This window comes from Pseudophryne corroboree (assembly GCF_028390025.1).
Source record: "Pseudophryne corroboree isolate aPseCor3 chromosome 3 unlocalized genomic scaffold, aPseCor3.hap2 SUPER_3_unloc_66, whole genome shotgun sequence".
Taxonomy (NCBI): domain Eukaryota; kingdom Metazoa; phylum Chordata; class Amphibia; order Anura; family Myobatrachidae; genus Pseudophryne; species Pseudophryne corroboree.
The window spans coordinates 338,343-361,894 of NW_026967559.1; the positions used below are offsets into that span (position 1 = coordinate 338,343).

Below are 23,552 nucleotides of genomic sequence, written 5' to 3' on the forward strand. Positions count from 1 at the left end.
GGTTGAATGCCGGATCCTGAAGGAAAAGGGCATTCCGGAGGAAGTCATCCCTACGCTGATTAAAGCTAGGAAAGTGACCGCAAACCATTATCACCGCATATGGCAAAAATATGTTGCGTGGTGTGAGGCCAGGAAGGCCCCAACGGAGGAATCTCAGATGGGCCGTTTTCTGCACTTCCTACAGTCAGGGGTGACTACGGGCCTTAAATTGGGTTCCATTAAGGTCCAGATTTCGGCTCTGTCGATTTTCTTCCAAAAAGAACTGGCTTCACTGCCTGAAGTTCAGACATTTGTTAAGGGAGTGCTGCATATTCAGCCCCCTTTTGTGCCTCCAGTGGCACCTTGGGATCTCAACGTGGTGTTGAATTTCCTAAAGTCACATTGGTTTGAGCCACTGAAAACCGTGGATTTGAAATATCTCACGTAGAAAGTGGTCATGCTGTTGGCCTTGGCTTCGGCCAGGCGTGTGTCAGAATTAGCGGCTTTGTCATGTAAAAGCCCTTATCTGATTTTCCATATGGATAGGGCAGAATTGAGGACTTGTCCCCAGTTTCTCCCTAAGGTGGTATCAGCTTTTCATTTGAACCAACCTATTGTAGTGCCTGCGGCTACTAAGGACTTGGAGGATTCCAAGTTGTTGGACGTAGTCAGGCCCCTGAAAATTTATATTTCCAGGACAGCTAGTGTCAGGAAAACTGACTCGCTATTTATCCTGTATGCACTCAACAAGCTGGGTGCTCCTGCTTCAAAGCAGACTACTGCTCGCTGGATCTGTAGCATGATTCAGCTTGCACATTCTGCGGCTGGACTGCCGCATTCAAAATCAGTGTAGGCCCATTCCACGAGGAAGGTGGGCTCTTCTTGGGCGGCTGCCCGAGGGGTCTCGGCTTTACAACTTTGCCGAGCAGCTACTTGGTTGGGGTCAAACAAAAATTCTACAAGTTTGATACCCTGGCTGAGGAGGACCTAGAGTTCGCTCATGCGGCACTCTCCCGCCCGTTTGGGAGCTTTGGTATAATCCCCATGGTCCTTACGGAGTCCCAGCATCCACTTAGGACGTCAGAGAAAATAAGAATTTACTTACCGATAATTCTATTTCTCGTAGTCCGTAGTGGATGCTGGGACTCCATAAGGACCATGGGGATTAGCGGCTCCGCAGGAGACAGGGCACAAAAAGTAAAAGCTTTAGGACTAGCTGGTGTGCACTGGCTCCTCCCCCTATGACCCTCCTCCAAGCCTCAGTTAGGATACTGTGCCCGGACGAGCGTACACAATAAGGAAGGATTTTGAATCCCGGGTAAGACTCATACCAGCCACACCAATCACACTGTACAACCTGTGATCTGAACCCAGTTAACAGCATGATAACAGAGGAGCCTCTGCAAAGATGGCTCTCAACAATAAAAACCCGATTTTTGTAACAATAACTATGTACAAGTATTGCAGACAATCCGCACTTGGGATGGGCGCCCAGCATCCACTACGGACTACGAGAAATAGAATTATCGGTAAGTAAATTCTTATTTTCTCTGACGTCCTAAGTGGATGCTGGGACTCCGTAAGGACCATGGGGATTATACCAAAGCTCCCAAACGGGCGGGAGAGTGCGGATGACTCTGCAGCACCGAATGAGAGAACTCCAGGTCCTCCTCAGCCAGGGTATCAAATTTGTAGAATTTTGCAAACGTGTTTGCCCCTGACCAAGTAGCTGCTCGGCAAAGTTGTAAAGCGGCTGGGCGACTGCCGTGATGTTGACTGACTGGATCAGTAACGGCTGGTTTTGAAGCAGGGGTCTTGCCTGACTTAGGGCATTGTAAATGGCCCTCAGTTCCAGAATATTTATGTGTAGGGAAGCCTCCTGACTTGACCATAGCCGTTGGAAGTTTCTTCCCTGTGTGACTGCCCCCCAGCCTAGAAGGCTGGCATCCGTGGTCACCAGGACCCAGTCCTGTATGCTGAATCTGCGGCCCTCTTGAAGATGAGCACTCTGCAGCCACCACAGCAGAGACACCCTGGTCCTTGGAGACAGGGTTATCAGCCGATGCATCTGAAGATGCGATCCGGACCACTTGTCCAACAGGTCCCACTGAAAAGTCCTTACACCTGTTTTGGTTTCAGGAGGCCTCTGACTAGAGATGACAGCTCCTTGACTTTCTCCTCCGGGAGAAACCCTTTTTTCTGTTGTGTCCAGAACCATTCCCAGGAACAGTAGACGTGTCGTAGGGACCAGCTGTGACTTTGGAATATTTAGAATCCAACCGTGCTGTTGAAGCACCTCCCGAGATAGTGCTACCCCGACCAACAACTGCTCCCTGGACCTCGCCTTTATCAGGAGATCATCCAAGTACGGGATAATTAAAACTCTCTTTTTTCGAAGGAGTATCATAATTTCGGCCATTACCTTGGTAAATACCCTTGGTGCCGTGGATAGACCAAACGGCAACGTCTGGAATTGGTAATGACAATCCCGTACCACAAATCTGAGGTACTCCTGGTGAGGATGGTAAATGGGGACATGCAGGTAAGCATCCTTGATGTCCAGTGATACCATGTAATCCCCCTCGTTCAGGCTGGAAATAACCGCCCTGAGCGATTCCATCTTGAACTTTAATTTTTTTATATATGTGTTCAAGGATTTCAAATTTAAAATGGGTCTCACCGAACCGTCCGGTTTCGGTACCACAAACATTGTGGAATAGTAACCCCGTCTTTGTTGAAGGAGGGGCACCTTGACTATCACCTGCTGGAAATACAGCTTGTGAATTGCCTCTAGCACTGCCTCCCTGCCTGAGGGAGCTGTTGGCAAGGCAGATTTGAGGAAACGGCGAGGGGGAGACATCTCGAATTCCAGCTTGTACCCCTGAGATACCACTTGAAGAATCCAGGGATCCACCAGTGAGCGAGCCCACTGGTCGCTGAAGTTCTTGAGACGGGCCCCCACCGCACCTGGCTCCGCCTGTGGAGCCCCAGCGTCATGCTGTGGACTTAGAGAAAGCGGGGGAGGACTTTTGTTCCTGGGAACTGGCTGTATGCTGCAGCTTTTTCCCTCTACCTCTGCCTCTGGGCAGAAAGGACGCGCCTTTAACCCGCTTTCCTTTCTGGGGCCGAAAGGACTGTACCGGATAATACGGTGCTTTCTTTGGCTGTGAGGGAACATGGGGTAAAAATGCTGACTTCCCAGCTGTCGCTGTGGAAACGAGGTCCAAGAGACCATCATCAAACAGCTCCTCACCCTTACAAGGAAAAACTTCCATGTGCCTTTTAGAATCTGCACCACCTGTCCACTGCCGAGTCCATAATCCTCTCCTGGCAGAAATGAACATTGCACTTATTTTAGATGCCAGCTGGCAAATATCCCTCTGTGCATCCCTCATGTATAAGACTGAGTCTTTTATATGCTCCATGGTTAGCAATACAGTGTCCCTGTCAAGGGTATCTATATTTTCTGACAGGGAATCTGACCACGCAGCTGCAGCACTGCACATCCATGCTGAAGCGATAGCTGGTCTCAGTATAATGCACATCCATGCTGAAGCGATAGCTGGTCTCAGTATAATGCCTGAGTGTGTATATACAGACTTCAGGATAGCCTCCTGCTTCCTATCAGCAGGCTCCTTTAGGGCGGCCGTATCCGGAGACAGTAGTGCCACCTTCTTTGACAGGCGTGTGAGCGCTTTATCCACCCTAGGGGATGTTTCCCAACGTGACCTATCCTCTGGCGGGAAAGGGTACGCCATTAGTAACATTTTAGAAATTACCAGTTTCTTATCGGGGAAGCCCACGCTTCTTCACACACTTCATTTAATTCCTCAGAAGGGGGAAAAACTACTGGTAGTTTTTTCTCCCCAAACATAATACCCTTTTTTGTGGTACCTGGGGTAACATCAGCAATGTGTAATACATTTTTCACTACCTCAATCATGTAACGTGTGGCCCTGTGGGAAGTTACATTAGTCTCATCGTCGTCGACACTGGATTCAGTATCCGTGTCGACATCTGTGCCATCTGAGGTAGCGGGCGTTTTAGAGCCCCTGATGGCTTTTGAGACAGCTGGGCAGGCACGAGCTGAGAAGCCGGCTGTCCCACATCTACTATGTCGTCAAACCTTTTATGTAAGGAGTTGACACTTTCACGTAATTCCTTCCACAAGTCCATCCACTCAGGTGTCGGCCCCGCAGGGGGTGACATCACATTTATCGGCATCTGCTCCGCCTCCACATAAGCCTCCTCATCAAACATGTCGACACAGCCGTACCGACACACCGCACACACACAGGAAATGCTCTGACTGATGACAGGACCCCACACAGCCCTTTGGGGAGACAGAGAGAGATAACTGCAGGGGAGAGCCTGGGAGCGATCCTTCCAGCGGAGCTGTGAGGGAAAATGGCGCCAGCGTGCTGAGGGAAGATAGCCCCACCCCTTTTTCAGCTGACTTCTCCCGCTTTTTTGTAGGTATATCTGGCAGGGGATTTTACACATATATAGTCTCTATGACTATATTATGTGTAGTTTTGCCAGCCAAGGTCTCAATATTGCAGCCCAGGGCGCCCCCCCCCCCTCCCCCCAGCGCCCTGCACCCATCAGTGACCAGAGTGTGAGGTGTGCATGAGGAGCAATGGCGCACAGCTGCAATGCTGTGCGCTACCTTGGTGTAGACCGAAGTCTTCTGCCGCCGATTTCCAGGACCGTCTTCTTGCTTCTGGCTCTGTAAGGGGGACGGCGGCGCGGCTCCGGGACCGGACGATCGAGGTCGGGCCCTGTGTTCGATCCCTCTGGAGCTAATGGTGTCCAGTAGCCTAAGAAGCCCAAGCTAGTTGCAAGCAAGTAGGTTCGCTTCTTCTCCCCTTAGTCCCTCGTAGCAGTGAGTCTGTTGCCAGCAGATCTCACTGGAAAAAAAAAACCTAAAATAAACTTTCTTTTTCTAGGTGCTCAGGAGAGTCCCTAGTGTGCATCCAGCTCATGGCGGACACAACCGCAGCACACCACACACCCCTAACACTGACTGAAGGTAAGAAAAGTGGTGAGTAACACGGCGGTGGACAGGACCCTCCACGGGGTTACCCGCTTCAGCCCCCTGTGCAGAACTGGCAGCGATTGTACAAACTAGCTAATTTGTGAGGTTTGCACACTGTGGGAGACTTGGCCAGTATAAACATTGTCAGCGGCTTCAGCACCATTATAGGGGGCGAATGTTCAGAGCGGTACCAGAGGCATTTTGGCACCTTCCTCTGCATAAGCAGCAGCTTCAAGGACACACAGCTCCTCCAGAGATCCGGGAGACACTGGAAACTGGTACAGGGGTGTACTAGCAGGGGGAGAGCCGCTATTGCACACAATATAGTGTCTTTAAAAAGACACACAATCCGGATTACTGGTATATAGATATATTTCAGCTTGTAGTTGTTACTACAAGCGGGGGGGGGGGGGTGCTGTTCTCCTCTCAATCTGAGTCTCCATCACACACGCAGTGAGGCATGCTGTTTATACTTGTCTGTGAGTTTTGTGTGTGAGTGTTGTTCTCTGTCAGTATGGTTAAACACGCTGTATGCAAAGTTTGTTATACCAGATTCTCCCCTTCTACCACTGGGTCCCTATTGTGTGATCATTGCAGTCAGTCTTCTCAGGTCAGTGTGGAGACTAGGGGGGAGGGTCAGGAGCCTTCTTGGCTCGTGCCATTAAGACTATGATGGCTGATATGTCATCCCAGCTTGAGGCTAATAAGCAAACAACACTACAACTGCAACAGGCTGTTGCAGACCTTGCAGCAAAGGCTGATGACAGATATCCTTCCCTCCATAGTTCAGGGCCACTTAAGCGTGGGCTGCCTGCTGTTCTAGCAGATGATGAAGATATTCTGGTGGAGGAATTGGAACCTGATATAGAAGATTCCACTCCTGCAGAGGGTATTGAACCCCTAATTCTTGCTATCTGGGATGTAATAAAAAGCCCCTTTAGAAGAGGCTGCTTCAACGCATCACCTTCCCCGATTCTCCAGAATTAGATGAGGTTTTTAAACAAGCCTGGAAAAATCCTGATAAAAGATATCAGGTTACTAGAAAGATTTTACGTTCTTTCCCATTCCCACCAGAGGGTAGAAAATATTGGGAAGAACCCCCAGCTGTTGATGTTTCTGTCTCCTGCCTCTCTAAGAAGGCAGTGTTATCGGTGCCATGGTCTTTTCTGCTCAAGGACCCTGGGGATAGGAAAATAGAAACTACGCTACAATCTATTTACACAGCGGCTGGGGTATCACAAAGACACATCCATTTTCCCTTCCACAATGATATTTCCAATATCATATATGTGACTAGTATGTGGAATTACAACATATGCAGTGCAATGTGTGCATGAAAATATAGTCACTGGCTCCATCACTTAGTATCCGATATCCTGGCATCCCCGACCTGTATATTTACAAAGTACATAGTAATTTTATCAATTATAATCTGTTATTCTATCACAATAAACTTTGATATATCAATTATCTGTTATTCTGATTTTGCAATATTCTGGATTTTCATACTAGTACTTTGTCCATACGGAACCAACTTTTGTGACTTTCCTGTGGGATTTACAATATAAATGGGCTGTAGCTGTGGTTCTGTAGGATTACTTTGCCTGTTGGTTTCTTTCTTTTTGCTATTACAATCTAGACGACGTATTGTCATGTGTAACTTGGTCTGAGAACATTCACATTTCCAGGAACCTTACTTATAGGGAGTAACCCTTACCCTTTCCTTATCACAGCGTCTGGTACTACGTGCTGTGGACGGTTCCCCAGACTTATTAGTTCTGCATTTATCAGACCAAGGAACATTACAGTTATGACAATCTATCTTGGTACATTTCCATCCTGTTACTTGTGTCTTACACACTGTGGAAATAAATCGTAATGTTAATATCATGCTTGAAATATATAATAACAGGAAACGGCTTTTGATCACGTTTAAAAAATCAAAGAAAACTCCATTCACATATATACATCTACATAAATACACATACATACCCATACAAATGCTTGTAGGAAAAATAATCTTAAAAAAAAAAAGTAAAAATAATCTAAAAAAGAGTAAGTAATTTAATACTGTACTGTAAAATGCTGCACAAACAAAATAAAACATTTAACTTGTATATAAAGTTATGACATATATGTTTCTGAAATAAAACATTTTTAAGTATATGTTCAAAGAGTCAAATAACTCCCAGTCACTGACTGAAGGCAAGATGTCTGTAAGTAATATGATCTTTCTTTCTTTTTATCCTCTACATACAGCACCTCAGGAGCTTCACTAGGTCATCCGTGACTTACAGCGTGAGAGAGAGAAAATACTAGTCTTAGAGATACCTCTCCATTGCTGCGTAACGGTGTTACAGAAACTTCTAATATCTCAGATAATAACACAGTACAGTAGTAATGAGTAACATCTGAGGAATTTCTAGACGCATAATATAAGCATAGTACTACAGTATACTACTGATGCATTAATGTATGTATATGGCATTATTATCTCTAATATGTGTCGGCGGGGTTGCCCGCTCTATAGCATGTGGGGTCATGTTATGGGTGATTATGTGCTGGCAGAATAGCACATTCTCCTCAGTATGGGAGATGTCATTAGGTGGATCTAACATTGAATTTGCACAATTGGAATTATATGGTGGAGGATTTTTTATTACATTATTACCACAATTATTTACATTATTTGCTTTCCCGTGTTATTTAAGATCGTATAATCAAACCTGGGACGTTCTCGTAGGGATCTTATTGACCTAGCAATATTTCCTGGAGTATTAGTAACATTAACACATGTTTTATTATTTCCATTACAGTGTTACTATAATCATTGAGTCTTTATTTTCCAGTTATATATTTCTTTTCCACAAGTCTAAAATCTGTAAATGCTTTATTCTATCATTTGGTTTTATTTATTTTCTTTATCTGTCTCTCAAAGCACTTCAGTATCATGGGTTCAAAACTACCCATCTCAGGAAACTTTGGAGGTCATTCCGAGTCGTTTGCTCGGTAATTTTCATTGCATCGCAGTGAAATTCCGCTTAGTACGCATGCGCAATATTCGCACTGCGACTGCGCCAAGTAATTTACTATGAAGATAGTATTTTTACTCACGGCTTTTTCTTCGCTCCGGCGATCGTAGTGTGATTGACAGGAAATGGGTGTTACTGGGCGGAAACACGGCGTTTTAGGGGCGTGTGGATAAAAACGCTACCGTTTCCGGAAAAAACGCAGGTGTGGCCGGAGAAACGGGGGAGTGTCTGGGCGAACGCTTGGTGTGTTTGTGACGTCAAACCAGGAACGACAAGCACTGAACTGATCGCAGATGCCGAGTAAGTCAGAAGCTACTCTGAAACTGCTAAGTAGTTTGTAATCGCAATATTGCGAATACATCGTTCGCAATTTTAAGAAGCTAAGATACACTCCCAGTAGGCGGCGGCTTAGCGTGAGCAACTCTGCTAAATTCGCCTTGCGAGCGATCAACTCGGAATGAGGGCCTTTATTTCCTCTTCCCTGGTGATGTCATTCAACTTCGTCACATATTTCACACACACTTGTCCATAAAAATCAATCATACAACTAATCGTGGTTCCCATAATAATCTTAGATGAGTCACTTCCCATTTTCAACAATAACAAAACAATATATTCTCTTTACACAACAATGGGGGTCATTTCGAGTTGTTCGCTCGCTAGCTGCTTTTAGCAGCATTGCACACGCTAGGCCGCCGTCCTCTAGGAGTGTATCTTAGCTTAGCAGAATAGCGAATGAAAGATTAGCAGAACTGCTACTAAATAATTCTTTGCAGTTTCTGAGTAGCTCCAGACTTACTCACAGATTGCGATCAGATCAGTCCGTTTAGTTCCTGGTTTGACGTCACAAACATGCCCAGCGTTCGGCCAGCCACTCCCCCGTTTCTCCAGACACTCCTGCGTTTTTCCCTGACACGCCTGCATTTTTTAACACACTCCTGGAAAACGCTCAGTTACCAACCAGAAACGCCCCTTTCCTGTCAATCGTGTACCGATCAGCAGAGCGACTGAAAAGCGCCGCAGAATCCACAGCAAATCTGCTAAGTTTTTAGTTAAATAACTAAGCACATGCGCCCTGCGTGCCTTGCGCTTTCACAATTAGCAACAAATCGCAGCATAGCGAAAATCGGCAACGAGCGAACAACTCGGAATGACCCCCAATGTCTGTTGCCGAGGGTTACAATGTATAGCCTGGACTGTTCTCTGTGGCCACAAAGAATCTCAATGAGACTTCTTAGAGTGTCTTCTGTATAATTTAGAATGACAAGACCATAAGTTATATATTTAGCAAGTGACCCCTTTATCCGCCCCCACCTTTCGGGGGATAGTATACTCCTATATTACTTGAATCCGTCCTTCAAGCATTCACAAAGTTTACACAACTTCTTATCAATGTACTTCTACTTTCAGATAACACACTTGCATCAGTTTGGATAGAGGTACTTCTTAGTTTCTCTTTCTCTCAATTCTTTGTTTATAATATAAATACATACAGTGCCATGCTAGACAGAGAATAGAAAGTAACTGTGGTACTTAAAAGTATAATAATTTGTTATTTAATATTTAATTATGCATGAATATAGATCACAAGAACTCACCAACCAGCCGAGTTCACTATAGCTAGCTTCCCAGCAACCACAGAAGATTTTTGCAGGTGCAGAGCAGATTAAGAGTACACAGAATATTTAAATAAAAGGTATATTTACCTCTGTGTGCAGCTGGCTGATGTCCCCACTTTCTGTTGCGTCTTGAAAAGCAGCATTTTCTGAACCATGGGTGGTCGTAGGTAACCGGAGATGAGCCCCCATATGTTAAAGCTGAATTATAATAAATAATAATAATTGAGAGTTCTCCATTGTGATGATATTCAGCATATAGAATTTATTATCAAAGAGGGAACCACGGCCAATATTCTGTTCAGAGAAGCGTGGACCAAGACAAAATTCACCATGAGCCTGTGTCTTTAGAACACTGACTTTACATTATTTATACCATAACATTATACAATTATTCATAGCTTATTTACAAACAAGGCGTACATATAGATTAAATCATGGAGATACATTGGTTGATGAAATGCCAAATATGGTCAGATTAGCTAATTAAAGAGAGTGGTCTTATCCAGAAGATGGCAGACTTGTTCATAAATCTTGAATCTCCTATACATAACAATTAGGTTCTCTAATAGGCTTCGTTGTCATAAAGGTCATTCTTGTTCATAATAACGTGTTGTTGTCCAAAGTGTAGGTCCATCAGATATTCCATGATATGTCCTTCTTGTACTGCCACAAAGACTCATACACTGTCATTGAGCACTCATTATCTATACAAAGGCCTTGCTACTAGCCACGTAAAACACCTAATCAAATGATGCTCAAGGGTTGAGGGAGGATATTACTCTGTGCACATTAACTCTATACTAAAAGTAGACACTGTTTAAGGGAACATTAGAATATCAAGAATCATAGCACAATTAATGAGACAATACAGGATATTTGATTTCACTTCAACACAGTGAACTTGACATCACTGTCCGCAAGGTATATCTCTACAAACAGGACACTTAACCATTAGGCTGCCAATGTGTTTTTACAGCAGGGAGACTTTTCTCAAGGTGTATTCTGAGACTGTTACCACTATCAGGTGGAAAATTACCAAAACTATAAACAGGTCAAACCAGTGATTCTGAGATCACTGATGGTGGTGTACATCACTGAGGGAAGGCCACTTAACCATTAGGCTATGGAGCCTACACAAGAATTTGCACAGCAGAGAGACTTTTCTCAAGGTGTATTCTGAGAATATTACCAATATCAATATCATTTGGAAAATGACCAATACTGTCAAATCGAATCACTGGATTGGAATAAGTCATCCTGACATTACTGTCTGGAGGGTATGCCACTGTGGGCAGCACACTTAACCATTAGGCTATGGAGCCTGTCCATGTTTTTACACAGCAGAGAGATTTTTCTCAAGGTGTGTTCTGAGACTGTTACCAATATCAATATAAGGCGGAAAATGACCAATACTACCAGGTTGAACCCAGGATTTGAACATCACTGTAGGCAGGACACTTAACCATTAGGCTACGTAGCCTGCACATGTATTAACACAGCAGAGAGACTTTTCTCAAGGTGTATTCTGTGTAGTTAATGTTGAAATGTAATAAAATCAGTAATAATAATAAACACAGTGCAACATCCATCTGAGGATACAACCATCATCCACAAGCCTAGGGTACTCTAAAGGGCCCTACACACTAATAGAACTAGAACTCGTTCATATCTTTTAGTGTGTAGGCACCAACGATGAACAGTGCCTGGACCCACGCTCGTCCATCGTTGGTGCCCCGTTGCTTATGCATGCAGGACAATATGGATGAGATTGTCCATATTAGCATGTACTGCTATGGAGCTGGGTGATGGGGGGAGGGAAGAAACTTCACTCCCTCAATCACCTCCTCCTCGGCAGCCAGCTCGGCGGCATAGCGACGAATGTGTAGGGTCTTTAGCCATGTGGAAGCATTTCCAAGTAACTCACTGAGCCACCACATGGCCAAGAATGTTTTTAGACCAGTGATGGCTAACCTTGACACTCCAGCTGTTGATGAACTACACATCCCAGCATGCCCTGCTAGTTTTGTTATTTTGCCATGCTAATACTGATACAGGGCATGCTGGGATGTGTAGTTCAACAACAGCTGGAGTGTCAAGGTTAGCCATCACTGTCTTAGACTGTTACCAATATCAGCTGGAAAATAACAAATACTATGATGTCAAGCCAGGGATTAAAGCCAGTGACCCTGACATCACTGTCTGCAGGGTGCATCACTGTCTGCAGGGTACATCGCTGTCTGCAGGGTACATCGCTGTCTGCAGGGTACATCACTGTCTGCAGGGTCCATCACTGTCCGCAGGGTACATCACTGTCCGCAGGGTACATCACTGTCCGCAGGGTACATCGCTGTCTGCTGGGCACATCGCTGTCTGCAGGGTACATCACTGTCTGCAGGGTACATCACTGTCCGCAGGGTACATCACTGTCTGCAGGGTACATCACTGTCTGCTGGGTACATCACTGTCTGCAGGGTACATCACTGTCACAAAAAAAGGGGAAGGAAGCGAAGGAAATGGTGGGAGGGAGAGGGGAAGTCAGTTGCACAGGAAAAGAAATTATGAGAAAGGCCCCTATTTCACGTATCTCATTAATTGCTCATATTTCCAAGGGGGTGCTACCACAGATCATATTGTAAATGCACAGTAAAGGGAAAGGAAAAAGGATCTGTCTTGGGTTCACAAAGTTTAAAATATAACTTTTAATTGTTTCCGTTAAAATTTGGATTTGACACTATATTGTAGCATATTCTACTGAGTAGCTAATATGCGAAATATTAAAACCACAAATAACAAATATGTGAAAGTATAACAACACTGTGAATTATAGAGAAAGACAATAAACATAGATTTAAAAAAACTGAGCGTCTGTTTGGTGTCTGTTCTGTTAAGTCCCTGTTTTTATCTATCAATATTCTTCCACGTTTGTATTCCACATGGATACAATTGTGTTCAAATAATAGCCTCAATGTTTAGAGGAATATTTCTAGCACTTCAATGTTTGAAAAAATGTGTTTCTGGCACAGAGCCCGGATTCTATAACTAGAACATATGTTGCAATCTTGAAGGATCTGATATATTGTTTCTATGTTCTTTGATTTGTTATGAATCACTTAGATTTCCAAAAATCAGTCACACATAGATATGTGTATAGGGTGTGTATAGATAAATGTTGGGCAGTGGTCAGACATACAATAGGTACTCTGCGGCTAAGTTATATTCAGCCGGTTACTGTGATCTTTTATGACTGATCAATTTGTTCACTTTTCACCCATATGTATCGCTCAGGGTCAGGTATATGACCGGCACTCTGCAGCTAGATTGGCTGCTGTGGTCTGTTATAACTGAACAGGTTCTTCACTTTCCACCCGAATATGTAGCTCAGGGTGGCATTACTTTCCACATTAATAGAGGTGCCGTAATTATCAGTGGTCCTTTAATTAGGGTCTGATAAAGTAACCATATGATCACCAAGTGTAGATTGTTTGCCTATACATATCCCTTCAGCAGAATAATGTGTGTTATAAATATGTGCACACTAATATCTGACAGTTCTCTTAAGATGAGCGATACATATGAGCTATCTGAGTTGATCGTAGCTACAATCATCTTCCCTGACATGCGGGGGGAAACACCCAGCACAGGGCTAGTCCGCCCTGCAGGTCAGTGCCTCCCCCACCAAATACAAAAGCATTACACAGCGGCGATGCTTTTATATTTCTGGAGTAACTCCCAACCAGTGCAGCTCCTGCGGCTGGCCGGGAGTTGTTCTTCACTGCCGCCATGGCCCGCACCCCCAACGGTCCAGCCACGCCTGCGTTGGCCACCGTCCAGCCCCCTCCCTGTCTCAGAGCCGATTGCTAGGCAACGATGACTGGCATGCGCCAGCGCAGTTCCGACCCGATCGCTGCGACAAACTGCAGTGAGCGATCAGGTCGGAATGACCCCCAAAGTGGGATAATACAAGTACATGTATGACTAGGTAGATCTTCTGAGGGGAAATAAGTGCTGGAGTTTGGCTATGGTCCACACATGAGGAACTGATTGTAGCTGATACCTGATGTCTAAGTGTCACTCCACCACCCAGGACATCAAGATTCCGCACATGGGCTCTCATTCCGAGTTGTTCGCTCGCTAGCTGCTTTTAGCAGCATTGCACACGCTAGGCCGCCGCCCTCTGGGAGTGTATCTTAGCTTAGCAGAATTGCAAACAAAAGAGTAGCAGAATTGCTACTAAATAATTCTTTGCAGTTTCTGAGTAGCTGCGGACCTACTCACGAATTGCGATCAGCTCAGTCTATTTAGTTCCTGGTTTGATGTCACAAACACGCCCTGCGTTCGGCCCGCGTTTTTCCCTGAAACGTCTGCGTTTTTTGCAAGCGCCGGAAAAACGCAGACTTGCGCCCAGAAACGCCCCTTTCCTGTCAATCATTTACCGAACACCAGTGCGACTGAAAAGCGCTGCAGAAGCCACAGCAAAACTGCTAAGTTCTGTGTTAAATAACTAAGCGCATGCGCCCTGCGTACCTTCCGCATGCGCAATTTGCAACTAATCGCAGCATAGCGAAAATTGGCAACAAATGAAATCGGAATGACTCCCATATCAGTACTTTGTAACTCTGAACCCCCAAGCGCAAGCCTGGTTGGTTCGCAAATTGAGCTGTAGCCCTGCCCTTTGTTGGTGAGCTTCTATCATAAGGACCTGTTTCACCAGGACTGAGTCACAGCCAACTAGCATCACCCACACTTGGGGATCAGCTAGACATTTAGGATTGGTACTAGGTTCTCAGTACCCGGAGCAAAAGACAGATCTGCATAGCAGTGGTAGATGAGGGTAGCATCTATTATTGCAAAAAGCATAGGAGATAGGATAAGAACCTTGAAGAACAACGCATGGCAGTGATAAGTATACTCCAGAAGATTAAAATGGTTCCTCACCTGTGTGACTTCTCTGATGTGTAACAAGTTGTGATTTCCGTGTAAAACATTTCCCACACTCAGAACATGGAAATGGCTTCTCACCTGTGTGAATTCTCTGATGTTTAACAAGATCTGATTTTTGTGCAAAACATTTCCCACACTCAGAACATGGAAATGGCTTCTCACCTGTGTGACTTCTGTGATGTATAACAAGTTGTGATTTCCGTGTAAAACATTTCCCACACTCTGAGCAAGAAAAAGGCTTCTCACCTGTGTGACTTCTGTGATGTGTAACAAGAGCTGATTTGTGTGAAAAACATTTCCCACACTCAGAGCATGGAAATGGATTCTCACCTGTGTGACTTCTCTGATGTCTAACAAGATGTAATTTCTGTGTAAAACATTTCCCACACTCAGAGCAAGAAAATGGCTTTGCACCTGTGTGACTTCTCTGATGTTTAACAAGATCTGATTTGTATGCAAAACATTTCCCACACTCAGAACATGGAAATGGCTTCTCACCTGTGTGACTTCTCTGATGTATAACAAGTTGTGATTTCCATGTAAAACATTTCCCACACTCAGAGCAAGTAATTGGACTCTCACCTGTGTGACTTCTGTTGTGACTAATAAGATCTGATTTGTGTACAAAACATTTCCCACATTCAGGGAATGTAAATGGATTCTCATCTGTGTGACTTCTCTGATGTATAACAAGTTGTGATTTCCGTGTAAAACATTTCCGACACTCAGAGCAAGAAAAAGGCTTCTCACCTGTGTGACTTCTCTGATGTTTAACAAGATCTGATTTTTGTGCAAAGCATTTCCCACACTCAGAACATGGAAATGGCTTCTCACCAGTGTGACTTCTGTGATGTATAAGCAGAGCTGATGTGTGTGCAAAACCTTTCCCACACTCAGAGCATGGAAATGGATTCTCACCTGTGTGACTTTGCTGATGTTTAACAAGATCTGATTTCTGTGCAAAACCTTTCCCACACTCAGAGCATGGAAATGGATTCTCACCTGTGTGACTTTGCTGATGTGTAACAAGTTGTGATTTCCGTGTAAAACATTTCCCACACTCAGAGCAAGAAAAAGGCTTCTCACCTGTGTGACTTCTCTGATGTTTAACAAGATCTGATTTCTGTACAAAACCCTTCCCACACTCAGAGCATGGAAATGGCTTCTCACCTGTGTGACTTTGCTGATGTGTAACAAGTTGTGATTTCCATGTAAAACATTTCCCACACTCAGAACATGGAAATGGTTTCTCACCTGTGTGACTTTGCTGATGTGTAACAAGTTGTGATTTCCATGTAAAACATTTCCCACACTCAGAACATGGAAATGGTTTCTCACCTGTGTGACTTTGCTGATGTGTAACAAGTTGTGATTTCCATGCAAAACATTTTCCACAGTCAGAACATGGAAATGGCTTCTCACCTGTGTGTGTTCTCTGATGTGTAACAAGAGCTGATTTGTATGTAAAACATTTCCCACACTCAGAACATTGAAATGGCCTCTCCCCTGCCTTAGCTGGCTGTTGGGTAATAAGCTTTGTGTTCTGTGTAAAACATTTGGTATCTATAGAACACGGAAACACTGTATCTACTGGCAGTGCTGTAACAGATACACCAATATCAGAGTGATCAGGAGAACATTTCCCAGGATCAGAGGGATCAGCTGATAGAGCTGGATGTATAATTGGGGTAATGGGGTTAGCTCCTGGAGAATCCTGTCTACTGTCATTATCTCTTATGTCACAATCCGGGGATAACATTAGATGTCCTTCTGAGATGTTCCTGCTTGTGTGTCCATCTGCTGGAAATAAAATACATTATGGAAATGTGACATTTTCTGTAACAATATTAATCTTGTAAACAATAGGAGAAGACGACTCTCTGGGGCACTTAATTGTAAATGTGTGTGTATAATAAAACATAACTTTTAATGAAGGCTTTATAATATTGTGTCTCAGAGTATCATTGTGTCCACCCTCCTGAGAACACTCACAATAACAAATGCAATATGATAATAAGACTTAGATATCTCTCTCTCTTGTACTAGTAACTAACCATGAAGTATAAATGGAGATGTAGTCACTCGCCAAGTCCTATGTCAGCACCAATGTAAAACTATGGATAGGGAACATATCGTATGAATTGGAGATTCTAAATGAACAATAATATCAGTCATATGAGCTGATGGATCAGAGAAATGTCTCCTAACGTTACTCCTGGAAGCATTGGTAAGGTAGCATTCCTTTATGTGTGCGCTCATACGCTGGTAAGCCTGTACAAGTGTTACTCACCTTTTATATAAGGTATATTGCTACAGTAGAGTAGGTGTGGTACAAGGTATTTTACATGCAATACACCATATAATACCCTGCAATCATCATCATCATCTGCTAGGTTATAATCCACTGTTACACCCCCATCATCAGTGTCTTACCTCTATTCTCTCAATAGTAATAAGGATGGTGTGTGTACAGTAAGTATGATACAGAGAATTACATATCAGGATCTATACAGCTGCCGCCATACTTCTGCTTCTCATACGTGTGCTACTGGCAGCAGTGAACATCTGAGTGAGAGTGCAGGGAAGACAGCAGAGTCTGATGAGAAAGAGATTGGATCTGCCTTTGCAGGGATGTACCACACCTGTCACCCCTGTTACTATATAAAAATAAGATTTTAAACCTACCGGTAAATCTTTTTCTCCTAGTCCGTAGAGGATGCTGGGGACTCCGTAAGGACCATGGGGTATAGACGGGCTCTGCAGGAGATATGGGCACTCTAAAGAAGTTTTAGTATGGGTGTGCACTGGCTCCTCCCTCTATGCCCCTCCTCCAGACCTCAGTTAGAGAAACTGCCCAGGGGAGATGGACAATATGAGGAAAGGATTTTGTTAATCTAAGGGCAAGATTCATACCAGCCCACACCAATCATACCATATAACCTGGAATGTACGCAACCAGTTAACAGTATGAACAAAACAGTATCAGTCAAAGACCGATTCCAACTGTAACATAACCCTTATGTAAGCAACAACTATATACAAGCCTTGCAGAAATAGTCCGCACTGGGACGGGCGCCCAGCATCCTCTATGGTCTAGGAGAAATAGATTTACCGGTAGGTTTAAAATCTTATTTTCTCTTACGTTCTAAAGGATGCTGGGGACTCCGTAAGGATCATGGGGTTTATACCAAAGCTCCCAAACGGGCTGGAGAGTGCGGATGACTCTGCAGCACCGATTGAGCAAACGCGAGGTCCTCATCAGCCAGGGTATCAAACTTGTAGAATTTTGCAAAAGTGTATGAACCCGACCAAGTAGCAGCTCGGCACAACTGTAATGCAGAGATGCCTCGGGCAGCCGCCCAAGAAGAGCCCACCTTCCTAGTGGAATGGGCCGCTTTGCTCCTTGTTCCGCCCTAGCGGCTTACTTACACCACTGCTGTCAAGTCGTCCGACAGAATTAACATGGGCAGATCACGAAGCATATGTTCATTGAAAATAGCTCTTAATTCAAGAAAGCTTATTGCAGACAAACTTCCCAGCTTGACCTTTTCCTCTGGAAATACTTCCCTTGCAAGGGCTGCTCCCCAGTCTCGGAGATCTGCATGCATGGACACCAGGATCTCATCCTGGATTCTGAACCTTCCTCCCTCTAGGAGGTGAGAACTGAGCAGACACCACAGGAGCGATATCCTGGCCATTAGGATTATATTCCGGCGCCTGTGCAGGTGAGATCCGGACCACATTTCCAACTGGCCCCGTGAAAACCACTCTGGCATTTGACCTGCTCACCGAAAAGGCCTCTTAGGCCGCACCATCTTCTTCATCAACGGAACATATTGATGGATTGTCACTGCAAATCTGACCCGACTCCGGATCCGCAGACCTCTTTCCACAGGAACACACAGAACCTCAACCGTTCAGTATCTACTCTGATACCCACCTCCGACGTCTCCGTCATTGGGAACAACAGCCTTCCCCTGTGTTGAAGAACAGTCAGAGAGAAACAACGATTTGCACCACTTGTTTCTTGACCTCGCCTTAATCCGGAGAGCGTCTGAGTACAGAATAACAATGGCTCTTACTAGTGAAAGAATACCATCATACTGCCATCACTCCGGTGAAATGGCAAAGACAATCCTGGACATCAACCCAGGTAAGCTGAATGCGGAGAAAAATTAATCTAAACCCTTTTCTACCTTTACGTACTGGAGCTCCCTGGCCTGAGAGATTCCATCCTGTAGTTCAACTTCGTAAGTAGAAATCTTAGTTTTCTTTCTTTTTTTTTAACAGGGACAGCAGGACAATGCCCTGAACCTGACGCAACTCTGGTATGGCGTCGCGTACTACCTCCCCTTTCAGAGGGGAATCGGTAAGATCTACTTTAAAAATCAGTGAGGGGAATCATCTGTAAACTCCAGGATGTCCCCCTTTGGATTCCATTATTAACTCACAGGTCCAAGTCCATTCCCAGACTGACTGAAGAGTAGTAGACGAGTTCCCACCAGAGTGGGCTCCAGCCAGATAGACCCAGCGACATGCGGTGGATGTGGTAGAAACAGAAAACAACATCCACTTCTGCGAACATAACAAGGCTGCAGAACTCTTACTTTTCACCTTCCACAATCTGCACAGAAAGGGAAAAAAAGAACGGTATCGAACCGGTTGAAATGACTGCATCCCACAGCAGAATGCGTCACCAACCGTTGTGAGGGAATCTAACTCACGAAGTTAGACTTACCAGTGGTATCCGCCGAGATTGACTGAGGCCTCCCCTAACAGCGGTACACCGTCCCAGGGAAACACTCCAGTATCTCTCGGAGTCTGCCTCCGCATTCCCCCGGCCACACCTCCTGCAGTCGCACGGCAGCCTGCCGCCATGTTATAGAGAGGAACCAACATAAGACACACCCCCTCTCTCTATAGGGTAATTCTATTGGATGCCTTTCCGAATACAAACACTCCTCCATGCGCATGAAATGCAAATAACTCCAAAGCATAGAATAAAATATCACTTAGCTTCCTGTATACGATCCTTTGTGACAGGGCCCCGTGCAGACCAGGAGTTGACTTTTACAGTATTCAATCCGCAGCGGGAAAATAATAAACATTCGGACTCCTTGTGAGGATCTGAGACCAACTCGTCACGGCCGACCTAGAGCTTTATCAACAGAGCGACCAGCACATGAGAAGGATTACTATTACTTCAGCATTCATTATAAATCATAATATGAATATACATATTGTAATACACATATCCTACATATATATATATATCTCTCTGTGTTCTGTATATATATATATATATATATATATATATACACCATACATATAAGCGGATTGTCCGCAACCATCGGGTCCCTAGTGACATTAATGTGTTCTGAATGTGTATGTCCATGTACTGAATGCCCCAGTTGTGGATCTAACCAGGAAACCTTATGGTCGACATAAAACATAGTAATCGTCGACAGCAGGGAGTAGTACCAGGCAAAATAACATTCTTGCGACCCCAAGGGGTCCAAGGGAAATATACATATATAATTTTAATATCACACCCCCACAATACTACCATGTCTGTGCTCGAGCTACAGGCCCATGAAACCGTACCATACATATACATAGAAATATATATACAGGTATAAGGCAGTTACAGCATGTTAATTTACACCCAGTATTGACAGTTGATGACGACAGGGTCACCCACATACTACTGTGTCTCCCATAGCGTGTTTACTCTGTGAAAGAATACCACTACCGACCTGCTGACACTTCATTTACTCAATCAAGTACCACAGGAGTCGGCAATGCCGACAGAGATATTCCCATAACTGTTTGCGACAGAGCCCTCACACATGTCGACACATGTGTACTAAAAGCTATAGTGGGTATCTGACAGGGAAAACACAGACACTTATACACAACACACTGACTACACGGCCATGATCTAACATAGTGCTATACTTGTATATTGCACTAATCACTGTGCCCCACTTCCTTTACACTGCTATGTACACAGAGCTTTTGGCAGGGACTGTTGGAGAGAATGGCGATGTATTGTGCTGTGAGGGCTAAGCCACGCCCCCGTCTCGGCGCGCTTCAGCCCCGCTGTTATTTTAACGGTTCATGCTGGCGGGGGTTCGTATACAGTGTCCGTGCACTGCATACATGTCATGCCAGGCATAAAGGGAGGAGCCAGTTCACACCCATTCAAAGTCTTATAGTGTGCCCATGTCTCCTGCGGATCCCGTCTATACCCCATGGTCCTTACGGAGTCCCCAGCATCCTCTAGGACGTATGAGAAATCCTGGGAAAACCCAGAGAAAAAATTCCAGATCCCTAAAAGAATTCTCATTGCTTTCCCTTTCCCTGAAGAGAATAGGAAGAAGTGGGAAAATCCACCTATAGTAGATGCTTCTGTATCTAGGCTGTCTAAAAAGGTGGTTTTACCTGTCCCTGGTTCAACCGCCATAAAGGAGCCGGCTGACCGCAAGATTAAGACTACGCTCAAATCACTATACACTGCTACAGGCGTGGCTTTAAGGCCCACTATTGCTTGTGCATGGATTTCTAAAGCCATAGTAAAGTGGTCAGGCACCTTACTAGAGGACTTAGATACTATGGATAGGAGTGACATTGACTTGTTTTTACGTCACATACAGGATTCTGCATGTTTCATGGTGGAGGCCATGAAGGACATTGGCCTGCTTCTTCCATGGCTGTCTCGGCACGCAGAGGACTCTGGCTACGCCAATGGACTGCGGATGCAGTATCAAAGAAAAGTGTGGAGAACTTGCCATTCACAGGTCAGGCACTATTTGGGGATGCATTGGATTCGTGGATTTCCATGGCGACTGCGGGTAAGACATTTCTTCCCACCGCAGCAGCCCAAGCTAGGAAATCTTATCCTACACCTACACTGCAGTCCTTTTGGACCGCAACATTTAAAAAATCCAAACCCCCTCCCACCTTCTTTACAGGAGGTCGGGGAAGATCAAAAAAACCTGCACCAACAGGTTCCCAGGGACAGAATCCAGGTTCTGCTTCCTCCAAATATTCAGCATGATGGTGGACCTCTCAGCCTGGAGATCAGGCAGGTGGGAGCGAGACTAAAAGATTTCAGTCACGTCTGGGTGTCATCATGCTTGCATAGAGGGACAACAGCAGCACTGTGCCCGCTGCCTTAATGCCGCCATCTGAACCGGTTTAGCACTCACCACTCAATTAGGGGTGGCAGCATGCTGTGGGGAAGAGTGCACACCGCTGTGGGTGAGCGAAGCAACCCCCTTGAGGAGCTATGTCCTGTCAGCGGGGATCTGGACCATTAACCCTTCAAGAGGTTGGTACCGGTCCCCCCCTAAGTCTCACGACGCAGGCAGACTGGTGCCAACCCGTCCTTCCTGAAAACAAAAACTAAAATACATTCTGAAAAAAACTCTCTGGCGCTCCAGAGAATGCACCCGGCTCCTTGGGCACGTTTTTCTAAATGTAGTCTGGTAGGAGGGGCATAGAGGGGAGGAGCCAGCACACACTAATGATTTCTTAAAGTGCTAGGCTCCAATAGACCCAATCTATACCCCATAGTACAAAGACCATCCCAGTATCCCCAGCCTAAAATAATAGGGGCTGATGGCTCCCAATGTATGAGATACACCAGAGAGTGTGGGGAGGAGACTGGTCAGATCTCTGGGCTGGTAACACACAGTGACATGATGTGAGGGGAGAGCAGGAGTACAATAGGGGCTGTTGCCTCCTGATGTATGAGATACACCAGAGAGTGTGGGGAGGAGACTGGTCAGTTCTCTGGGTTGGTAACACACAGTGACATGTTGTGAGGGGAGAGCAGGAGTATATTAGGGGCTGATGGCTCCTGATGTACGAGATACAGCAGAGAGTGTGGGGCGGAGACTGGTCAGATCTCTGGGCTGGTAACACACAGTGACATGATGTGAGGGGGAGAGCAGGAGTATAATAGAGGTGATGGCTCATGACTTCCCCTCTGGGAAAATAAATATTCCTCATTGGTTTGTACTGACAAAGGAGGGTGTAGGATAAGAGATTGCTGTAGTGACCGAGCAAGGAGAATATGTGACTCTTTTCTGTAATAAATGTTTATTACTCACCTGTGCTGATATCTGTAGGGATCTCCTCCTCCTTACACTGCTGATCCCCCCTCACATACGTCTCTTCTTCTCCCTCTATATCTTCTGACTTCATATCAGTCACATACGTCTCTTCTTCTCCCTCTATATCTTCTACCTTTATATCAGTTACATACGTCTCTTCTTCTCCCTCTATATCTTCTGCCTTTATATCAGTCACATACGTCTCTTCTTCTCCCTCTATATCTTCTGCCTTTATATCAGTCACATACATCTCTTCTTCTCCCTCTATATCTTCTGCCTTTATATCAGTCACATACGTCTCCTCTTCTCCCTCTATATCATCTGTTTTAATATCAGACAGACGTTCTACCTAAAAAAAACAAAAACAAAACACAACACTATAATGACATTTGGAGAAAACAGTATAATATCAGTGTATAAAACACACAGCTTCTCTACACAACATATAGTGACAGTCACTTTGGTATATTGGTGAGACCCTAAATCCCACCTACCTGATCCTCCTGTGGGGTCCTGTGATACTCCTCTGTACAATCCTGGGAATACAGAGGACGGGGACAACTCTCTGGGGTATCTCTGTTACTGGGCCCATCTGTAGGAGACACACAGTGACTGAGTACAGAGTATATAATAAGATTTTACTCACCGGTAAATCTATTTCTCATAGTCCGTAGTGGATGCTGGGACTCCGTAAGGACCATGGGGAATAGCGGCTCCGCAGGAGACTGGGCACAACTAAAGAAATCTTTAGGACTACCTGGTGTGCACTGGCTCCTCCCTCTATGACACTCCTCCAGACCTCAGTTAGGATACTGTGCCCGGA

At 44.9% G+C, this 23,552-nt stretch overlaps 1 protein-coding gene across 1 annotated transcript in view; it reads right to left on the reverse strand.

Moving 5' to 3' along the window:
* LOC134984579 (zinc finger protein 585A-like) overlaps positions 1 to 23,351 on the reverse strand; it is a 117,329-nt gene extending 93,978 nt beyond the window's left edge. Inside the window, exons 1-3 of the mRNA XM_063950133.1 lie at positions 23,220 to 23,351; positions 22,727 to 23,074; positions 14,688 to 16,406 (exon numbers count right to left, since the gene is read on the reverse strand). Coding sequence (XP_063806203.1) covers positions 14,688 to 16,406; positions 22,727 to 22,979 — 1,972 coding nt within the window. The 5' untranslated portion in view covers positions 22,980 to 23,074; positions 23,220 to 23,351. The remainder of the gene's footprint in view (positions 1 to 14,687; positions 16,407 to 22,726; positions 23,075 to 23,219) is intronic.
* Positions 23,352 to 23,552: the final 201 nt, after the last annotated feature.